At 40.9% G+C, this 20,546-nt stretch overlaps 1 protein-coding gene across 3 annotated transcripts in view; it reads right to left on the bottom strand.

Moving 5' to 3' along the window:
- The window catches only part of Ctnnd2 (catenin delta 2), a 755,848-nt gene that overhangs the window by 340,588 nt on the left and 394,714 nt on the right, over positions 1 to 20,546 (bottom strand). For all 3 annotated transcript variants that reach the window (XM_005356666.3, XM_026783687.1, XM_026783688.1), the window contains 2 exons: positions 10,232 to 10,266; positions 9,542 to 9,658 (listed from right to left, as the gene is read on the bottom strand). In XM_005356666.3, the coding sequence (XP_005356723.1) occupies positions 9,542 to 9,658; positions 10,232 to 10,266 (152 nt within the window). The remainder of the gene's footprint in view (positions 1 to 9,541; positions 9,659 to 10,231; positions 10,267 to 20,546) is intronic.

The raw sequence follows: 20,546 nt of genomic DNA, 5'->3' as shown, positions 1-20,546 counted from the left end.
ACAGAGTCATACTCTGCTAGCAATAAAATCCTGAACGGGATTTGTTTTCCTGGAAACACGTCCCAGGGCTGTCTCACATAGTGCTTATAGCTTTCTTTCAACACCCTTCACGTTTCTGTTCTGTGGGTGGGAATATCCAATACATTGTTCAGCAAAGTGGCCTGCTGCAATAAAAGAATTAAGAACAAATGGACACTTAATGTCGCATCCAGGAATTGAAAAGCTAAAATCTTTGTCAATATGAGAAAGTTGTTCTTGTTTTCTCAACCTGAAATTTCTTTCTTTGCTAACTGCGAAGCACATTCTCAAATGTCAAATGCTTAAATGTCACCTTCTCCATGAATCTTTCCCTCATGGCCAACTGTCCAGGGAATATTAGCCTTGTCCTACCATGCTACTTTAGCTGACCCTGTCTTGCAATGCTACTTTAGCTAATCCTGTCCTGCCATGTTACTTTAGTTCGCCACAGACCCAATTCCAAGAAGTTTCAATTGTCATCCTGTGTATTGCATTGTACCAGGAAGGGTCTTGGAAAATGGGATGGAAGCTGAAACTATGGGAACGTGGGTACTCCGGTGGCACAGTGGGTTAGCACGGGATACTTTTATAAAAACCACAGGAGTCTAAAGCGATAGCAGGGTGATGCTGAGTGCCAGCAGAGATGGAGAATGGGAACTTCTTTCAGTGTTGACAAAGTCCTTTGCCATGAGTCTGGAAATCACAGCGGAAGCAGGGGGACAGCAGGGTGGAAAGGGAGACAGGAGCAAAGAACCCAGCAGACAGGAAACATGTTCGCACAAAGCTGAGTGGCGGGAAGGTGTGTGTCGGACCCACGTGTGGAGACTTCTTGCCTTACTTTTCAGTCCTGGCGCTGGAGAAGATGATGGGATTTCATCTGTAGAGCTTAAAGACACTCCAGGCTCTATGAAACTTGGCTAATGTAATATTTTATCTTTAATAGTTTCCCAAGTCATTTCTATAAAAACATGCTTCAATCATACATAAATAAAATGTGAGAGCAGGAGTGTGGCTGTGAAAGTCACCTGTAGAGGCGTGGGAAAACCCGAGGACACAGGTAGACCTTCAAAGGCAGAGTTTAGAGTTCATTTCAAAGAATTATTTACCACTCTAAAAGTACATTAAGAAAAAAAAAACCCAAAGAGGATTGAGCAACCCTTGAACAGGCGCCCAAAGAAATGTTTTATAAGACTGTTAATTTAGGATAATCAGCAGAAAAATAAACATGCAAATGATGCCCACTCCAGGAAGGGGGATTCCTCACACTCTCAACGTTAGATAAATTTATGTTTCTCAGGAAGACCAGAAATACATTCTGGAGTCAAACTTTTACTTTTTACAAGATAATTTAGAAAACTTTTTATGAAGGCCATGAAAAATAATTATACCAAATCTCACACACCTCTGTAACAGTGGAGAAATTGGCATTCATTTCTGCATTCTTGTTACTTGATCTTTGGAGAAGCATAAGAATGACTTGAAAATGAAGAACTCTTTTGGTTTGTTTGAAATGAGAGGAAACACTTACCGCGATACCAAATGAAAGGGGTAGCAGCTGGCGTATTGCAAACACTAGGCAGTGCTAAGTGGAGCATGTAGTGGTGATTATGTACCAAGGTGTTATTACAAATTACAAAATAAAGGGCAAGACGGGTACTAATTTGTAAGATTATTATGGTCATAGTAATCACAAATTGTTCTGCAGAATATAAACACTGACTTAGTTTAAAATGAACCATGTATCCTTTTTACCTATTGCAAAGGTTTCTTCTTCATGGGTTCTAAAAGAACCTGTCATCACTTTCCCAAGACACTTAGAAGATGTACCCGGTGGTGCTAAACTGGTTATATTCTCTCGAACTTCATTAGTTATTTATTTATGAGTTGCCATTTGGAGAAGTTCCAGGGAGGAGGTTCCCTAGAAATAGTAGCCCAACCCATCCACCACCTCAAAATGTACCCGAGGGCAAAACTCCAGGGGCTTCTTACACAAGCAGGCTTAGAGCTGACAGGCCTGCTCTATGAACAGAGAGGCATTTGCATTTCACTTCTGTCTCTGTATCCAGAATCTCTACTAGTCCTTGTCAGCTGATTCCAATTTGGAAAATAATTTATGTGATGATTAAAACGTTAATGGTGCACAGATGACCTGGATCACACACACAGACTTCACACTGACTTAAATCCAACAAATGCCATTGTCTTGTTGCTTTTGCAAGCTGGACTAATGCAGAGATATAGACCCAAAGTTGGTAAAGGGTCTCAGATAATGCAGGGCTTGTTCCTTTAGATCTGCACATGAAAGAGAAGACTGAGAAAGCATAGTTGTCAAAAGCACAAAGGCCAAAGATGTAATTTCAGTTCGCAATGCTTTGTAAAGAATTTTAAAGAGCCTGGGAGTGTAACCAGTGTTTTTATTTCACATTATGGCTCCCAAGTGGTTCTTTATAAAGGTTTATCTTCTTATTTATCTTTAGGTACTGCTATTGTGTAATGAGGAGGAAATACTAAATATATTCTCATAAATTAATAATCCAATGAAGGCAGATTCATCCCTCTGTACCAAAAATCTTGAAAAGAAATAAAAAATTAATGGAGTCCAGTCATGAAGGAGAAAAGCCTTATAATGGAATTGGAAAAATTCAGCAATGTCTGGGTCATACCGGCTCATGGTGATACCTCGCAATGGTGGACTTGCCCCTGTCCCTGGGGTCTACAGGCTGCTTGTGAACTTTGTCCCTGTTTCTTATGATCTGTCTTCTCACATGGAGATATACTGGTGCTACATCATCTAACAGTTCTAGCAGCTCTCAAACTTTCTGGTCTCACATAACAGAGGACCTTTAACAGCTTCTACTGATGTGGATTATACGCTGTGGTATTTGGAGTATTTAGAATGAGCTAGTAGTAAGCCCATAGTTCCTACTGTTACAGTATGGATGCTGGTACATGCCTTGTGGTCTTAGGAAAATGTCTGTGAACTGTCACGTGGGAGAAAAAAAAATCATTGAAAGGCAATTGGTCTCTGAGTATTGTGAAGACCATTTGACTTTGAGGGTTCTCTGCGAAAGTCTCAACAAAGACCACCTCCCTCTGAGAATTCCCAAGCACACTTTAAGAGATCTCCATGTTTGCATCTGGGGTCCAGTATCTCCCCATGAGAGAAGATATGGGACAAAGTTCAGAAAGCAGCCATGTAGACCCTAAGGCTTTCTATCTTGTTGAATCTAGACTTGATTTCCACCGTGATAGACAACAAAGAAAGCACACGATCCCCTATCCCTTGACCATGGCTTCCACATGCTGAGCGAGTTTGATTCATATGTTCATTTTTTTTGCTAGTATTCTATCTTTGCTGGTGGTGTTCCTTCCTGGAACTAGGAAAAGTCACTTCAGAAGTGCCTCCCATTCTTAATACTATGAATCATATGGCTATGTGGTGTTGCTTTTTACAGCATTTTTGTAACTGGATGTCTCAAAGGTTCTCTCGTGAGCTAAGAGGACAAACTGGATGTCCACAGTGAATAATGGGCCCCCAGCAACCACACTGCAGATATTCTATTTGGGTCCTGTCTGCTCACAGTGGAATTCTATACATGATTGATTCTTCATGTTTATGCAAGGATTTGAATGCTCAAAATTATATACATTTTTCTAAAACATTCTTCATATATGAGCTCCCATGAGTTTCCCGATGAATGGCAGAATTAGCCACACTAAAGTAGAGCTCAAATTCATCAGCACACTAAATAAAGAAATAATCACTCTTGTAAAATATATTGGACAACTTAATTTCTTGTTAACTTACATGTCATTTTCTCCCAAGCTGTCCTTTTCTTCCCGTATTGGTCCAGCTTTAGTTATGATTTTGACTGACAGTGTTTTATATTATTTATTGGCTGAGATACTATCACCCTTATCTGTGATATCTGTATCTCCAAGGATGCTTGAGTTAAATGAAGTTCTAGATCCATGTTCATTCAGGCTAAGCCGTGCAGGGCACTGAGAAGCTGTGGTTCCTAGCACCCTCCATAAATCGCTTGTGTTGATCACTTGTTCTGTCTCATTTAACTAAAGCCACAATCTCGGAAGCCACCCTGCTGACTCGGTGACACACCTTGAGGAAACTGCAGGGTGCCAAAGGTTGCTCACGGTTTACATACTGTTCAGGACAGCGTGTTTCACAAAGAGAGTTGGAAAACATTTACAACTTACACCATACATTAGTGAAGCTGGGCAGTTACTACTCATCATGGCCTTTGAAAGACAAATCTACTACGGTTTAATGTTTATTTTTAATCAGTCCTTGGGAAGAAAAACAACAAAAGCTTCAAATATAACAGATCAAGTAACCACTTGCTCAGGTATTGAAACAGCTTTCTGTTTAATAATTTTTTCGAGGCTGATTCAGACATATTTAGTGTTGTTTCAGTCCTTTTTGAGTAGGGATTAGGAGACTCAAGGGCACGACGCCAGGTTCAATTTAGCATTAGCTAGTTCACAGCTATTCTAGCTAATGAAGCCATTGATTGAATAATCACAAGGGACTCCCCAAATCTGATGTGCTTATGCTAATTAGACGGATGTATCCGAGAGCGCTGCACATCTATGTGCTGCTTCTAGATCAAGAGCATCCACGGCGGATACTCTGACCCTACACAGTAGACGGCTGTGCTGGCTGAACCTTGGGTCTTCACACACTCACTCTTTTCCGCCCCTCCATTGAGAAGGAGGCCCAGCACTTGTTGGACCTGGCAGAGGAGGCGGGGGATCTAGGAAAGCAGCAGGGAGATTAGGTTTTACTGGAACTGCATTCTTGCTGTTTAACTCTACCAGTTCCAGCAAGTTCCTTCAGGTCCAGGGGTGGTGACAGCTTCTGTCAGTTTGCTGCTAACTCCTGGGAGCGTCAGCGTGTGCTGTTTGCTCCTTCAAACTTGCCTATTTTTTTTTTTTTGTAAATAATCTCTTAATTAAATTGCTTTTAGTTAAACTCCTTTGAATAGAATCTTTATTCTATCTGATCCCTAACTGATAGACGTACAGCGAATGGCTAACATTTTAATTTTCAGGTCCTTTCAGCACTTGACATTAGCCATATATTGATAGCCCAGATTATAGTTCTGTCTAACATTTTCATTTTTCCCCCTAAATTTTATACAGTGACTTTTAGTCTCAAAGTGCTTCTGAAATTGTTAAGAACAAATTTCTTCCCTGAATGACAACATTCCCCACATGGCAGTGGCTCAGAATCCCTAGGCACAAAAGTTCAGGTGCTGCCTTCATCATCTGGCACTTACACATATAGAATTTTAATAGCCCAAATTAGAAAACAGCCAGATAGCAATCAACATTCCAAAGGACCAATAAGTTGTAATATATTTTTACCATCTAACTCTATTAAGTACTGAAAAAGTTAACTACTGTTTTGCAAAACAAAATGAACAAATCTCACAGCTACAATGCAATGCAGATACTATGTGACTGAGCTTGCATGGATCCCAGAAAGCATACCAAGGTCTGAAGAGCAGCTGCCTTGCTAGAGGGCAGTTTGCTTTAGTTCCTTTTTCTTTCTTTAAAGCTTCATGCCAGAGCTTAGGAGAAAATCTTAGCTATCTTTAATCAGACTGCTCAGTACATTATAGAAAGTACATAAGCTTCCTTAAAAGACAGAACAATGGCAAAATATATCTGCAATAATTGGAGTGTTTAACTGCCTGTAAGGCAGAGAAGTAAAGGGGTCACGCCATCTCTGGATGACTCTGAGCACACAATTCAGGAGAAGAAAAGAGTTCACTAGACATTCCTTTAATGTCCTTTAACTCTACGAGAGCCTCTCAACGGAGAAGGTAAGTGTGGTTGCTTATTACAATAAAATATCATACATATTTAATCTTTTCAACTATTTCACTTTGTTATTTGATTTCTTATACCATTTCCTACCTCTTTGTAAATAGTCTCTTAATTAAATTGCTTTTAAACGCAATTTTTCTTATACCATTTCCACCTTTCTCATTGTTGTCCATTTAGCTTTTGAAAAATGAATCTTTCATATGTTTATGTATGTATCTGAGTGAGAATGTGTACGTGCACATGAAGGTTCCTTTGGAGTCCAGAGGGCAGAAGCAGATCCCTGCTGCTGGAGTTGGACGTGGCTGTGAGCTGCCTGCCATGCTGCTGAGGGACAAACTCAAGGCCTCTACAAAGGCTGCGTGCCCAGGAAAACACTTGCTGCCTCTCCAAGTGGTTGTTTTCCTTGTTTGTTCTTAAGATTTTCCAAAAATAAATACAACATTCCTATATGTTTTGATGAAAGTTTATATTTTCACTAAATACAAGTTTTATCATGAAATATTCTTGTTTTGTTTTGTAAATAGTGCATAACTTTCTCATCGGAGTCAATGCTTCCCAGAAGTGTGTGTGTGTGTGTGTGTGTGTGCATGTGTGTGTATGTGTATATACACACACACAAATATATGATTCCCTATATTATAATTTTATGATTTTAAATTTTGTTAATTATTATCAGTGAATGTGAACTTTTTATTTGATGTCTTTATTTTCTCTCTGATCCTTCATGTCAAAATTCATAAGCAGTCTGCCAATGGAACCTCTCTACTTATCAACGGGAAGGCTTACTTTTCCTTTTAGCATCCTATCTAAATGTGCATGGAACAGGTCGAATTACTACTTTTTACTTATTGCTTTTATTTTGGAGATTACAATGACATCATTTACCCTTTCCCTCTCCTCCCTCCAGTCTCCCTCCCATGTACCTCTCCTTGATCATTCAAACCCATGGCCTGTTTCCTCATTAATTATCACTACATCCATACAGGCATGTGTGTGTGTGTGCATGTGTATGTGTGTGCATGTGTGTAAGTGTGTGTGGGCGTGCGTGCGTGTGTGCGCATGTGTGTGCATGTGTGTGCATGTGTGTGTGCATGTGTGTGTATGTGCATGTGTGTGTTCATGTGTGTGAGTGTGTGTGCGTGTGTGTGTGCGCATGTGTGTGTGTGCATGTGCGTGTGCATGTGTGTGCATGTGTGTGTGAGTGTGTGTGAGTGTGTGTGCGCGCGTGTGTGTGTGCTTGTGTGTGCGCGCACGTGTGTATTCCAAAATGTAACGGTCTGTATAATGTTATCTGTGTGTATGCTTTCAGGACTTATCATTAGTTTTGAATTTCTGTCTTAACTTCCAGACTCTGAGCTGTTCCGTTCTTTTCCTTTAGGGTCTTCTGTTTGTCACGCCTTTATCCGTGAACACAGCTTGGATCCTTCACTGCCCCTTGAAAATCCTGACTATGTCCTTAGTATTAGTTTCTATTCTGTCTTACAGTTTGCTTCATTTAACTCTGCTTTCACTGCAGTTGCTGGCATAGTTGTGCCTAGTCTTTGAATTTCTATCTATTCCCTTGATCTTGTTTCATGTAAAGATAATATAACAATTTTATTTTTGTTAATTGCATGCCTGTATTATTGATATTTCCAGGAGATATTTCAATGTGCTCATAGAAAGAGTGAGGTTGATATAATGAAGTTAAATCTTGTCTTTTAATTTGCTTGTCTCTGATTTTTCTCCATTTATTCATCTTTTCCCTACCTTCTACCTATTAAGGGATAACTTTTTTCCATTACTAATAATCAAATATGCTACTCTATTGTATGAAAAAGAGACATCTACTTTCATGCACCCCTCAGCAAGAAGCCATGCTGGGCTGTATGTTGTTTCCTCTGTAATGAGGTGTGTGCATGCATTTGAAATATTAGTTAAACACAATTTGATACCATAACTCCATTAAAAGCGATGACAACAGTACATTTTAAAATATCGATATAGAGACCAAGTATAATGCCAAGCATAATGCTAACTCTGCATTCTATTCTATGAATATAAATCAGGAATTTAGCTATGAGTATGTCTGGTGTCTGGGTAAGCACAATGCCTATCTAGAATAACCGTGGTATTACATAAACTATAGAGAAATAATACTATAGAGAAATTAGTATGTAAATTAAAATATTTTAAAAACAACGATGGCATCTTACTCTTATGTATTTCTTTTTTTATGACCAACCTTGATGTGCAGTCAAGAAAATTTAATATTTTAAAAAGCTTTATTGATTTTTAAATGATTGTAGTACAAAGATGTGTGTTTTAATAGTGTGATATTGTCATTTGTGAAATTTTGTTGAAATAAGTCCACAGAACTTTATTAGGAAAGGGCTCATTCTAGTATCTGCAGTCTTTATTTCTAAGCTTCAACCTTTCTAGGTGTAAAACATTACCTAATAATGAGTAAATCCTTAAATACTATAGAAATAATGCAATTTAAATATAGAAATGTGAAGTTGTTGCCGATTGCTTTGGCATAGCACAGAGTAGTTAAAATTGGTTATATTACAGGGAAAGCCTATTTTGTTATACAGTGGGGTCACGACGATCTCTGCCAGCAATCATCCATACCTGTGATAGTTGACTTTAATGCAGTCATTGTGTTTGTTAAACAAATAAAAACATATATGTTCATAAACTATGTTTGTCTAGAAGTGGAAACTTTGGTAAGAAACTTAGATCGAGCTGCTCACTTGGAGACTTTGTAACCTAACTGGTGATGGGGGAATTGTTGAGAGAGAAGAAAGATAAAGATATTATAAAGGTTTTATTACATATGGCTCAAGGGGCAGTTTGAATAAGAAATGTCTCTATATCTGGCATTTGTTTCCTAGTTGGTGGCGCTGTTAGGGGAGGCTAAGGACAGGGAGACTTCTAGGAGGAATTACATCACTGGGGCAGGGCTTGAGAGAATACACCCTGTCCCACTTCCATTTGGTTCTCTGTTTCCTGGTGTGATGCAAAATGAGATGGGAAAGCTCCCCACTAAGCCTGCCTGCTGCCATGCCTTTCCTGTCAATATAAACCACCAGTCCACAACCGTAAACCAAAACAAAGTCTTTCTTCCACATGTTGTCTTGGTCAGGGTGGGTTTTTTTTTTGTTTGTTTGTTTTTGTTTTGTGTGTTCTGAGACAGGGTTTCTCTGTGTAACAGTCCTAGCTGTCCTGGAACTCGTTCTTGTAGACCAGGCCGGCCTTGAACTCATAGAGATCTGCCTGCTTCTGCCTTCTGAGTGCTGGGATTAAAGACATGTGCCACCGCTGTCTGGCTTCTGTAGTGGTGTTTTATCACAGCAACAATAAGCAACTAGCATAATCTGCAATGATGTTATGTTTTAAGAAATCACAGCACTCTTATTTAATTTAGTTCCCTTTTATGGGGTTGCCGAGGCCGGGAATGTAGCTCAGTTTGTAGAGAGCCTGCCGAGTATGAACTTTCCATTGCAGTGTGTGGAGACACATGCCTGTAATCCCAGCATCTCAGAGATGGAGGAGTTAGGATCAGAGGTTCAAGGTCCTCTTTGACTCCACACATGGTGAGTGAGAAGACAGTCTGAGCCCCATGAGACCGCCTTAAGAAAAAAAGAGATGCCAAGACACGACACCCAGAGGGGGCTTCTGTTCAACCTACTTTCACCTGTGGAGTAATCCTGTGGGTCCAGTATTCCTGACTCCTGCAGAGAGCGGATGCAGGAGTCCACCAGCTCCAGGCCTGTTGTAAGCTCATCTTCGATGTCTTTCTGTCCATCTGAAAGGAGACAGAAAGTGGTCAACACGATAGGGTAATGCTAAAGCTCCAAGTCAGTAGCTCTCAACCTGTGGGCCACGATCCCTTTGGGGGAATCAAAGGGCACTTTCACAGGGGTTGCATGCACCTGCACCTCAGATGTTACGCCACAATACACAATAGAAGCAAACTACAGTTATGAAGTATCCATTAAATACTTTTTTGGTTTCGGGTCATCAAAACATGAGGGACTGTATTAAAGGGTCTCAGGAGTAGGAAGGCTGAGAAGCACTACTGTAGGTTATTATTGAACAATCAAATACTACATCTAACAGACAGCGTCTTTGCAAGCCTTGACACCAAGTAGAGAAGGAAAAGCTAATCAATTATGTGTACCCTTGGAGGAGAGATTCAGTTGTCAGAAAATTAAGAGAAGTTAGCCCCTCACCCCAAATCATGAGCTATCATAACTTTACTTAATTCCTACTGTCTTCTTTTTCTAATTCACTTTTAGAAATCTAAAGTTGATGAGAACATGAATCAGTAGAGGTGCATCTAGAAGAAGTAAGATCCCATCACATGGCCATACTTTACCTTGTGTCTGCCAATGGAACTGCTCTCCTGCTGAACTGCAAGAAAGAGAACACACAGCTGTAATGAACAGAGTAGCAAAGAAAGGCGTCTACACACAAGACACACAGGGAACTCAGAGCTGTAATGAACAGAGTAGCAAAGAAAGGCCTCTACACACAAGATACACAGGGAACTCAGAGCAGAAGAGGCAGCTTCTTGGAACTTGCTTTAAGTCTTCGTGAAGGAAAAGGGTCCCAACTGAGATAGAATCTTAATTTTAATGCATTTAATAATGCATTAAAGGATAATGACATATATCCGTTTTTGATTCACAGGTAATACCATGTGATACATGGACATTATTCAGTAATTTTCATAAAGGTAGCTCATTTTTTTTCACAAATCCAATCCATTAAGCAATAGCTTATGGATAATTCAGTTTTATTCATTTTTAGTTATTTTGAAATATAAGTCTGCATGGTATTAGACACTGTAATGTAGCCAAATAAAGAAATATATATCCTCTTTTAATTAAAAACAAAATAAAATAGCTTTTTGCCTTTATCTCAACATTTCCTATGAATCCTTCTTTCCAGTTGATGATTGTGGCTTAAATAATGTGGCTTAAAAATAATAACATATTACCACCAACTGAACACACATTATGAACCTTTTCTCCTAACAGCTAGGAGTGCCTATCTATCTATCTATCTATCTATCTATCTATCTATCTATCTATCTATCTATCTACCTATCTATCATTTATCTATGATATGCAAGTGACATTTCAGAGTAGGCCTGCAGACATGACTGATTTATTTTGCATCACTTATTAACTACAACATAGGTAAATACACTTGAAATTTCTGGTCATGAACAATTTCCATTGTACATTATTCTAACGGTACTATCATGTCCTGTCAATAACCGAGGAGGAACAAGGCCATCAGTGACAGATACCATTTTGAAAATGATTTTCTTCAGGCATCTCACCAGATCTTTGTCTTGATCAAGCAGTTTCTATGAATGGCTCATCAGTCCCTTAACAGTAAGTGAATTTTAGACCCTTAATTTGTACCTTAGAGGCAGCTTCTGAATACGTTTATGTGGGAAAGGGGAGTTCTGGTAGAAGTCAGCACTCAGAAAAGCCGTGATGGATGTAAATGAGAACAAAAATGGTCCCTTAAGAAATGAATGACTATTACAGCATGCCTTGCTCCTGAACCAACTCATATTAGCAAAATGGGAAAGACTTTAACAATGCTACGTGCTAAAGGCAAATCTGACACATAAAAGGGTAACTACAAATTCATTCCCATGAAACCCTTACACGCATTAAAGAGACAGAGAATCATACAAAAGCTATTTATAGCTACACAGTTCCACCCTTACCATAGGAATGTAACACACAAGTCAATATTTTCTGAAATGACCAGAAGGGCAGGCTCCTTAGTAGGTATCATAGACTATAAGGCTGCTCTACATAAAAGCTTCAAGAATCACCATGGTACGCCTTAACCACAGCCATCATGGCCACACTAAACCCTTAAGAATGCTATTTATTGAGCATCTGCTGTCATGATTCTAATATTACACATCAATTCACTGGACATTTTCCCCAAACTGTACTAGTATTTGAGCATTTTGATTCTGAGTGACTCTAAGTGCCTATTATTTGTGTCATAATCATCTGTGGCACTTCTTAAATGTATAGGTGAATCCCCATCAGAAACCTAAAAACTCAGAAAATATATAGGCTCGGCTGAGTGTCTGCTGTAAACATTAAGGTTCAACAGTCCTAATGTGCTCTGAATGCTAGAATCACTAAGTAAGAAATTCGTGATCAGTTTAGTGCTGATCCAAGCTTTGTTACTCTGCATCTTAAGGCTGGACAGACTTTGAAGGTGGTATAACCTTCTAGGTGTAATGCCATCAGTTTACACAAGAATAGAAAACATTCGCACACTCTAGTGGGATGAATAGTGGCTTTCCACCAAAATAAACTCAACATCAAAGTCTTGGAACTTGTGCATGGCAAGCTAAGACAGGGCTTTGAGGATCGCTTATCAGTTCACTGTCTTAAGTCAGATCTTGTACAGGAGGGACTTAAACATGAGATCCTTATAAAAGATTGAAGAGGACCCAGAGAGACATAAGAATTGTCAGATGAAGATGGGGGTGAAGACTGGGGTGACTCAGACACAGGTCAGGGGAAACCACACAATCAGGAAGAGGTTTTCGGGGGAGGAATGTCCTATTCTGTCTTGTGAGGCCTGTCACTCAGCCGACATAGTGGCTTCAAACTTTTGGTGTCCAAAACTGTGAGAATAAATTTGTGCTGTTTTGAAGCCAGGAAGATGTGGTAATTGTCATGGTAGCCTCTGAGGGCTCTAATATTACTTTCCCCCTGATACAATGGGAGGATTGCTACTATCTTCATACTATTGCAGGCCAAAGGAATTCATGTATTTGGTACTAAGACCACATATACAGCAGGTCCTTTTCTCAACACTCACCAATGTTTGTCTTCCTTTTAACAGAAGAACTTAGTGATGTTAAGGATTGTGACTACATAGCAACTAAGAGTCTCATCAAGGCTTCGAACTGACTTGCAGAACACAAAGCCAACCTCTCATCCATAGCTCAAGGTCCCTCACTGGGGTGTGGAGGATGGGTGCGTCTTAAGCTTCCCCATGTCTAAAGCAGTGCAAGTGAGTGACCCGTCCCTTGGGGTCGTCTGTGTCCTGTTCTCCCCCTGTAGGACACTGAGATGCACATTACCCTAGTCCGTTATTTGCAGATGGGGTTACACAAAGCCTCGAGGGAAGAAGAGGAGGGTGACATTTCCTGCCCAAGCATGGAAGGGCAGGCGTGGGTTCTCTGAACGTTCTACCAGGTTAAGTCCTGTATTCAGATGGGTCCGTAAGGACGGACACTTCTGCCAGCCTACACAGAACACAGGTGAGAATAAGGGGTTGCGGTGTAGAAACTCTGAAGTTGAAGGCTGATTCTGCAGAACTCACGTCACACTAACCACTAGAGAAATGTATCATTGTTGGTGTTCACAGGCAGTTCAGAAGACTAACGCCTTGACTAAGGCCTTGCAGGGGATGGAGCCGGATGGAAGTGGCCCAAGGCAATCGCTGCAAAGAGAAGATGGGGTCCCTGCTTTTGCTCATTTTGGGGATTTGTCTGTTCCTCTACAATAATAGGTAAAACACTGACTAACGCCACATTACCATACACTCACCCTTTGGTTCAACCCTTTCTAAAGTGTTTCAGTTTTATGATGTCATAGAAAAGAGAAGAAACGTTATTATTATTGTTATTACAATAGAAAAATCGCAGGAAGAAAAATCATATTCCTTTGGGGCAGACAAAAAGCATTAATCACTTCGGTGGCTTCCTTGATTTCTTTCAAATAGTGAAAACGCATTAGCAGGAGAGACTGAACACAGAGTGCAGACATCCCCAGAGGAACCTGGTCTGGATTTTGTTTCCTTAAATGCATACTTTCCTTTCTCTGCCCCGGGATTCTATGTAATTGCATGGTTTGTGTGCTTGATTCCTTCCCTTAAGAAGAGCTATCAGCCGGGCGATGGTGGCGCACACCTTTAATCCCAGCACTTGGGAGGCAGAGGCAGGCGGATCTCTGAGTTCGAGACCAGCCTGGTCTACAAGAGGTAGTTCCAGGACAGGCTCCAAAACCACAGAAAAACCCTGTCTCGAAAAAGCAAAAAAAAAAAAAAAAAAAAAAAAGAGCTATAAGGTTTTTGTTTAAAAAAACAAAACCCCCAAACCCCAAAAGCTCAGCTATTCACTAAATGATCAAGGGTCAGGCCTGTGCCTCAGATAATCTCCTATTGAGGATTAGGGATTACCTGAAGTAAACATCATCAATTATATAAATGAATTTAGTGCAATGGAAAAAATTCATTTGTAGAAAGACATAATTCATTTTCCCCTCCGTGTCACATGTGAGGAAAATGACAGAATCATGTTTGCAGAATCAAGGTCCTTTGAACACTTCTAGCTGGCAAACGATAACTTCCATGTTCTGAGGTCATGAAGTTGGTGTGTGGTGAGACTAGTTTAGATCGAAGAATCACCTTGAGTTCCCTGCAAAGTGGGTCCCACCATTGCCTTCCCTGATGATCACCTCACCCGCCTACGGGCCATTTCTAATAAAGACTACAGATGAAAGTTCAGAGGTGACAAAGAGCAAGCCGTTGCTGCTGATACTTTCTCTCAAATATATTTTCCTTTGTGGCTTCCAGGCGCCTGAAGCACCAGTCTCTATCCCGAACCGTGTGGGGCACGATTGCTCCCAACTTCTTTCAAAATGAAATAAAGTTGCAGAATGACGACGCTTGTGTTAGGTTTGCTTTGAAGCTGAGCACAGCACCTAAGACACAGGCCAGGGAAGCTATTGTAAAATAAATTGCTTTCAAACTCATGTTTGATTCTACCCTACAGGAACAAAGATCCTCATATTGATGGCATCTGTGTCTTGACCCTAGCTCTAACAGAAAATAGCTTTCAGTAGTTAATTTCTATGCAGTACCTCACACTATGGGCAATGATTGCAAAAATAAAATGACCTTGGTTCAAAGTCTTAGATACTGTAGGAATGATACGTGTGTGATAAAAACGGCGAGAAATGGGTCTGTCTGCTTTGGGGTACTTGGCTGCAGGCCACTGCCGCCTATTTATCTGTGCGCTCTGTTTCCCAGGCTGCAGATGAGCATCTCTCCTTTTCTCTTTGGCTACTGCCTGTGGCTTCTGTCCCCAAAATAGCCCCAGCCGAACAGTGCAGTCACAGTATCCTCCATGTAAATGACATGTTGATTTCTTTCTTAGATCACAAATCCTTTTGCTTTGATTACTGCAACAAAATATACACTTTTATTGCTACTGCAAACATTTTCACAGGGCTTCAAAAGTTAGCATAAGGAGCACCATGCTAAACCAGGAAGTCACATGTGCAGTACTGGGTGGGGCAATCTCCGGAAACCAGACCCTGTGGAGCTGGAGCCCAACTCTGACACGTTCAGTTCACAATACTGTAGGCAAGACTTGAACATGACAAACTGTGAGGATTCAACCAGTTCCTTTTTCTCAGGTGTTTAAATGTGTGTTGATCAGGGGCTTAGCGCACCTAAGAAGTATGCAATGGCTTAAAATTGCTTATGAATAATAGCTGGCTATGACTATAACCATTTATTATAAATTACTGAATGTCAGTGACAGTAATTATAAACTGATTGATTATGGCTTACTCTCCCTTTTTTCTTCGCGGCACATGGAAGTTGGCTGTGGGAGGGTCTAAAGGGGAATAATCATGGAGACACATGAACAGCTGGTACAAGAAAGGCCATGCATGGTGATTCTGCACCTTTCCTGTTGGTCACCACAGGTCCTGAGAGGATGCCACAACACAGATTATACATTTTCTTGGCGAGCACCCTTTTGTAGCTTTGAGGAACAGAGGGAGACATGACCAGATCCCCCTGAATTTCACTGTGCTACCTGAATGCTCCCAAAGGACCATATTAAAGGCATGGTCCCAAGGGGACATTATGGAAAGACTGGCATTCTTGAGAGATTTATTTTAAAGTAATTGACGATGGCCCCAAACAGGCATTGTGGGACTTTGGCCTCGTCCTCCTTTTTGTCTGTCTAGTGGGGTGAGGAGTTTTCCTCATTACATCTTCTCATTGCAATGTGATCAGGAATACATTTAACCAATCACCAACAGAAACCTGCAAAATTGGGTGCCCACGCAACCATTTGAATCTTTGTACATGAGTTTTCTCAGGTATCTTGTTACAGTGATGGAAAGTGTATTAATATAAGTGCCAATGGGGTAGGGTCGTCTCTGGGCATGCACACAGAGCTGGGAGCAAGAGTCTGTTAAAGGAGTTTGTGCCAAGCCCATGGGGGCCTTTGACACGTCTGCTGTCTAACCAGTAGTTTTCTCATTTGAGAGACAGGGATAGCTTTCTCCTAGGGACTTGTGAAAACTAAGACTGTAAAGAACTTAAACCCACAGAACAGTAATGGGAGCATAGAATTTGATATCATGAGGGATGCTGTGAATAGAATCCCAAGGAGCAAATGCCTGGGAAACAACGAGTTTCCAGGGAAAGAAAGAATAAGTTCACAACATGAGCTTCCGTGGGACAGCCACAGAATCCAACTTGTCTTTGCTTGGGGACCGATGAATACTGACACACGAATATATCATAGGTTCTGCAGAGCTTGTGATATCTTCCACTAAAACTAAAATAGAAACTAAAACAGGGGTGTAGGATTTAAAAAGAAAGGCGGCTTGCTTTTGAGCGGTAAGTTTCTTCAATCAGCTCCCCTGGCATTTGCCGTCACTCCTGCTACAGTGAAAATCAGGACCATTTTCTGTTCCCAAAGCCATGTGAGAAAATTCAGAGGACTTACATTGTTATTATGGCTTTCTTTTCAGTTTCAAGCAGAAGAAATCCGCATTCCTAAGCTAATTGTGTTGGCACTGATGACTGACAAAATACGCAAGCAGCTGATATTGCCAAGCACGCATGCTCCTCCAGGGTAGCCTGAGTATAAGCGGCTCCTGTGTGTATCTCAAAGGGCCCCAACACTGTCACACGTGGGGGTGAGCCAGCCAGAAATAAGACAGAAAAAGCATGTAGTCTGTTTGGGTTTCATTCCTTTGAGAGACTTTTCCGCATCCACAAAGAATTAGCTTGAGGCTCCACCGTCCAAAATGTGCTGGCTACACAAAAGCTGAGCTCTTACCATGGGAAGGAAATCAATCCAAGTTTCTCTTCTTGAAATTAATTTTGTAGCTTCAGAGTTGATTGTAGCTATATTACAAGAGGCATATTATGTATAATATCCATTATTAAAAGCAGCAACAAATGGTGTATTATAAAATATGATTTTCTCATGCTGTATCTCCTTTCACAGACTCCTGAGAACCTTCTCTTGCATGGGTTATAAATTATTTTTGAAATGATTTTACTGGTACACAAGACATTTATTGTAGTTGAAGAAATATAGCTGACTACATTAGAAAATAAGCTATCATGATATCTTTCTCAGCAAGCAGTCCACAAATTTGAGTATAGTAAATTGTAACTTTTGATCACTAGGAGTACTGTTGTAAACTGCATACAAATCCCCCAGCTTTTCATTTATCCATTCTTACTTAATATGTTTGTGTGTATGTGTGTGTATGTTATAAATATGTCAAAGCCTGGGTACTGATTTGACTTGAATAATATGAGTTTGTTCGTATATATGATGTTTATCCCTTAGATCTTCAGTGGAAATATATGCAAAAAATAGTCCTTTAGTTCTCAAGAAAGAGAAAAGGTGTGAATAACAATATATGATTTGCAAAAATAAAATCCCACTTTGACTTTCTATAGAGAAGACACCACGTGGCATCCATGGACAGTAGTGGCCACGGCAATTTCAGTCTTCACTTTCTGAAGGGTAGCAGTAACCTCTGACCATTCAAGCCCAAAGGTCTAGTGAAAAATCCAATGGTACAAATGATGTACAAATATTCATTACCACCAAGGGCTAGCGTACCGGCAAATGTAACTCATCGACTGAGCAGTGAGTGGTACCAATGTATCACACTATGGAAACCTCTTCAGCAAAGGATGGGTTTTGATGTGCACTAGGTAATCATTCTCAAAAGACTAAGCTTCCTTAAAGAAGCAATAGTCTTGAAATACAAAACTAGAAGACTGGAGAAAAGATTGATGATAGCCAAGTATTAAGGACAGGAACAGGGGTATTGCAGAATGAGCGAGCCATGCCATGATGTAATGGTTCTGAACTGACAATGGAGGTAGTACATTCTCATAGAACTAAGAACACATACAAATCTCTCTCTCTCTCTCTCTCTTTTACACACAGAGGGGGAGAGGTGGAGAGAGAAGTACATTAAAAATAGAAAATTGTGGATTATATCAATGCCTTACATATTAAATTGTAGAGGTAAAGAAGCGAAGTTACAAGTAACATTTCTGTGTAAATTATCGTGGATTTCCATGGACCTGTAACTAGGTACAGATAAAAACCAAAACAGAAGTGGAGTATGGTTTGACAATGTTTCGTTTTCTGTCTCCTGGGCTGTTTTCTTCTGAAGACAACATGCTGCTCAGTGGTTCTCTTGTGTAATATAAACTAGAACAAAATGAAGCTCGGGGATATTGGGATAATGACAGAGAAAGGAAGGGGTGGAGATGGGAGGACAGAAAAGATGAAGAGAAAAGCGAGCATGGTTCACCTGAGATGATCCTTTTGTTCTTCATTCTTACCAGAGCTGACTGGACCTGCCCAGGCTCATTGATGCTTGCCTAGGTGATATCTCAGCAACATACTGTACCAATCACATTGCCAATCAGGGGCAAGATCTGAGTTGTCATTGGTGAAAACACAAGGGCGATACCTCAGAGTCACTGCTCATCAGGACCCAAAACTCCTTCCCATCATCGGCCTATGATTTCAAGGAAACCTTAAAGTGATATTTTGGTTTCATATACGGGAGCAAAATGCAAGTTTTTATGCATGTCCTTTAAATCCAGAAGATCTCACAATGCAATGGATTGCCTCTCTGCAAACATTTGTTAAAGGTAGGCTGCTACCTGGTGGATATTCTCCCTTTCTTCCTGCAAATCTGTAGGTAACTGCAGAGTCCGTTTTGCTGCGTGTCTTAGAAACCACTCTCTTCATGCCTGGAAACTGGTCTCCTTGACTAATTACATATATCCATTGCTTTCCATATATATTGTGATTGAAACTACTCTCCAATGTTCAGTCCAGAAGATTTGAAATGGAAAGATTTGATCAGACGCTTCCCTTTGCAGATAGAAACCAGCTGTTTATTCTGAACAACTGGGCTCATGAAGGAAGGAAGATTTGAATAAGAGTTCTTGCTAAACAATAGTAATGCTTGCAAAACGTCTCAAATCTTTTACAGAGCCACACATGAAAACATTTTAAGATATCTAAAACACCTCTTTAGTCGAGAGCATGTCTGCGTATTTTTCCATTATAAATGTCCATACTCCTAATTGCCGTAGCAGGAACTTTGTGTTGCTTCCTGTGCAGTGGTACATGGAGCTCTATACCCAGAAGACAAGAGCGACTCTCCAGTCAGGAGAGGAGCAGGTGTGTAAGTGGAAGCGCTATGCATAACCCACAGGATGGCTTCTCTCTGTTCAGCTCATGCTCATGTAGACGGTCCCTACTGCAGCCATGACTGGGACTCACAGCACATCACAGTACGTATGTGGCCCTAAGTATGGAGAAAGCAGGAATGCGCAGATCCACAAGGCCAGGGTTGCCTTTGAACCAGAGCTGGCTGTGGGTGACGAAGACAAGACCTTCTCAGACAAGTGAACCACCAAGGAATTATCTCAGCTCTTCTACTCTTCCCTTGTCAGCCAACACCTGAGATAAAATGATGACCGGGGGGAAGGAGGTCACGGTAGCCACAGCTGGACTTTGCCTGGGACTGTTTTGACTCCTGGGTAAGAGGATGTTGAACATGCGCATGTCAGTGCACAGGGGAGACAGTGTTTCCGCTGAAGCTGGAGGAGCCGCATGCACACATGTGCACAGACTATGCACTCTGTGATTTCCCTGGTGCAGCACCCGAGTTAACCACTCTGGAACACAACAGTCTAAACAAAAAGTAAAGTCTATGCTAACAATTTTAAATTCTTAGTTTTTCTCTGACTTTTCACTTCTAGGGTTTCAAATACGTGCCACCATACCCAATTTTTTTGTTCTTTTTTAATGTAGGATTTCGAGGGATACTCATATTCTTGCGAGATAAGCATGCGACCAACGAACCAACTGACCCATTCCTCAAGTCCCTTAAACACCTTCATTAGCATCCTTCCCCAAGCCTTTTGCATACTTTATCCTGTATATGAACTGGGATTTGGAGATTACGACAACATGATGTGTGGCTGACAGATGGTACAGCAACTAAATGATATGGAGTTCTGAGGAGAGAGCAGCGGCAAAACTCCGTGCCTCTCTTCAGTTTCTCTGCACCTAGCTGCAGCCATCTTTCGGGCTCTTCAGGCCGGCGGTGATTCTGCTCTAGCCAATTACACAGAGCATTACTGTAACGAGATTCTAAAGCAGAACCCAATCAAGTGACCTGAGCTCACAAGCTGTCAGAGGATGCCCACAGATGTGAGAGCGACACGCAGCTCATTTGGAGAGCCCTGGTAGGCTGGTGGAGACACCGCCAAGCTGCCGTGAGGACCTCATCTCAGCTGCCCCTGTTAGGTTTGCACAAATGGGGCTCAGC

The sequence above is a fragment of the Microtus ochrogaster genome, chromosome 19, assembly GCF_000317375.1.
Source record: "Microtus ochrogaster isolate Prairie Vole_2 chromosome 19, MicOch1.0, whole genome shotgun sequence".
NCBI classification, from domain to species: domain Eukaryota; kingdom Metazoa; phylum Chordata; class Mammalia; order Rodentia; family Cricetidae; genus Microtus; species Microtus ochrogaster.
This window is presented reverse-complemented; position numbering and strand designations above follow the sequence as displayed.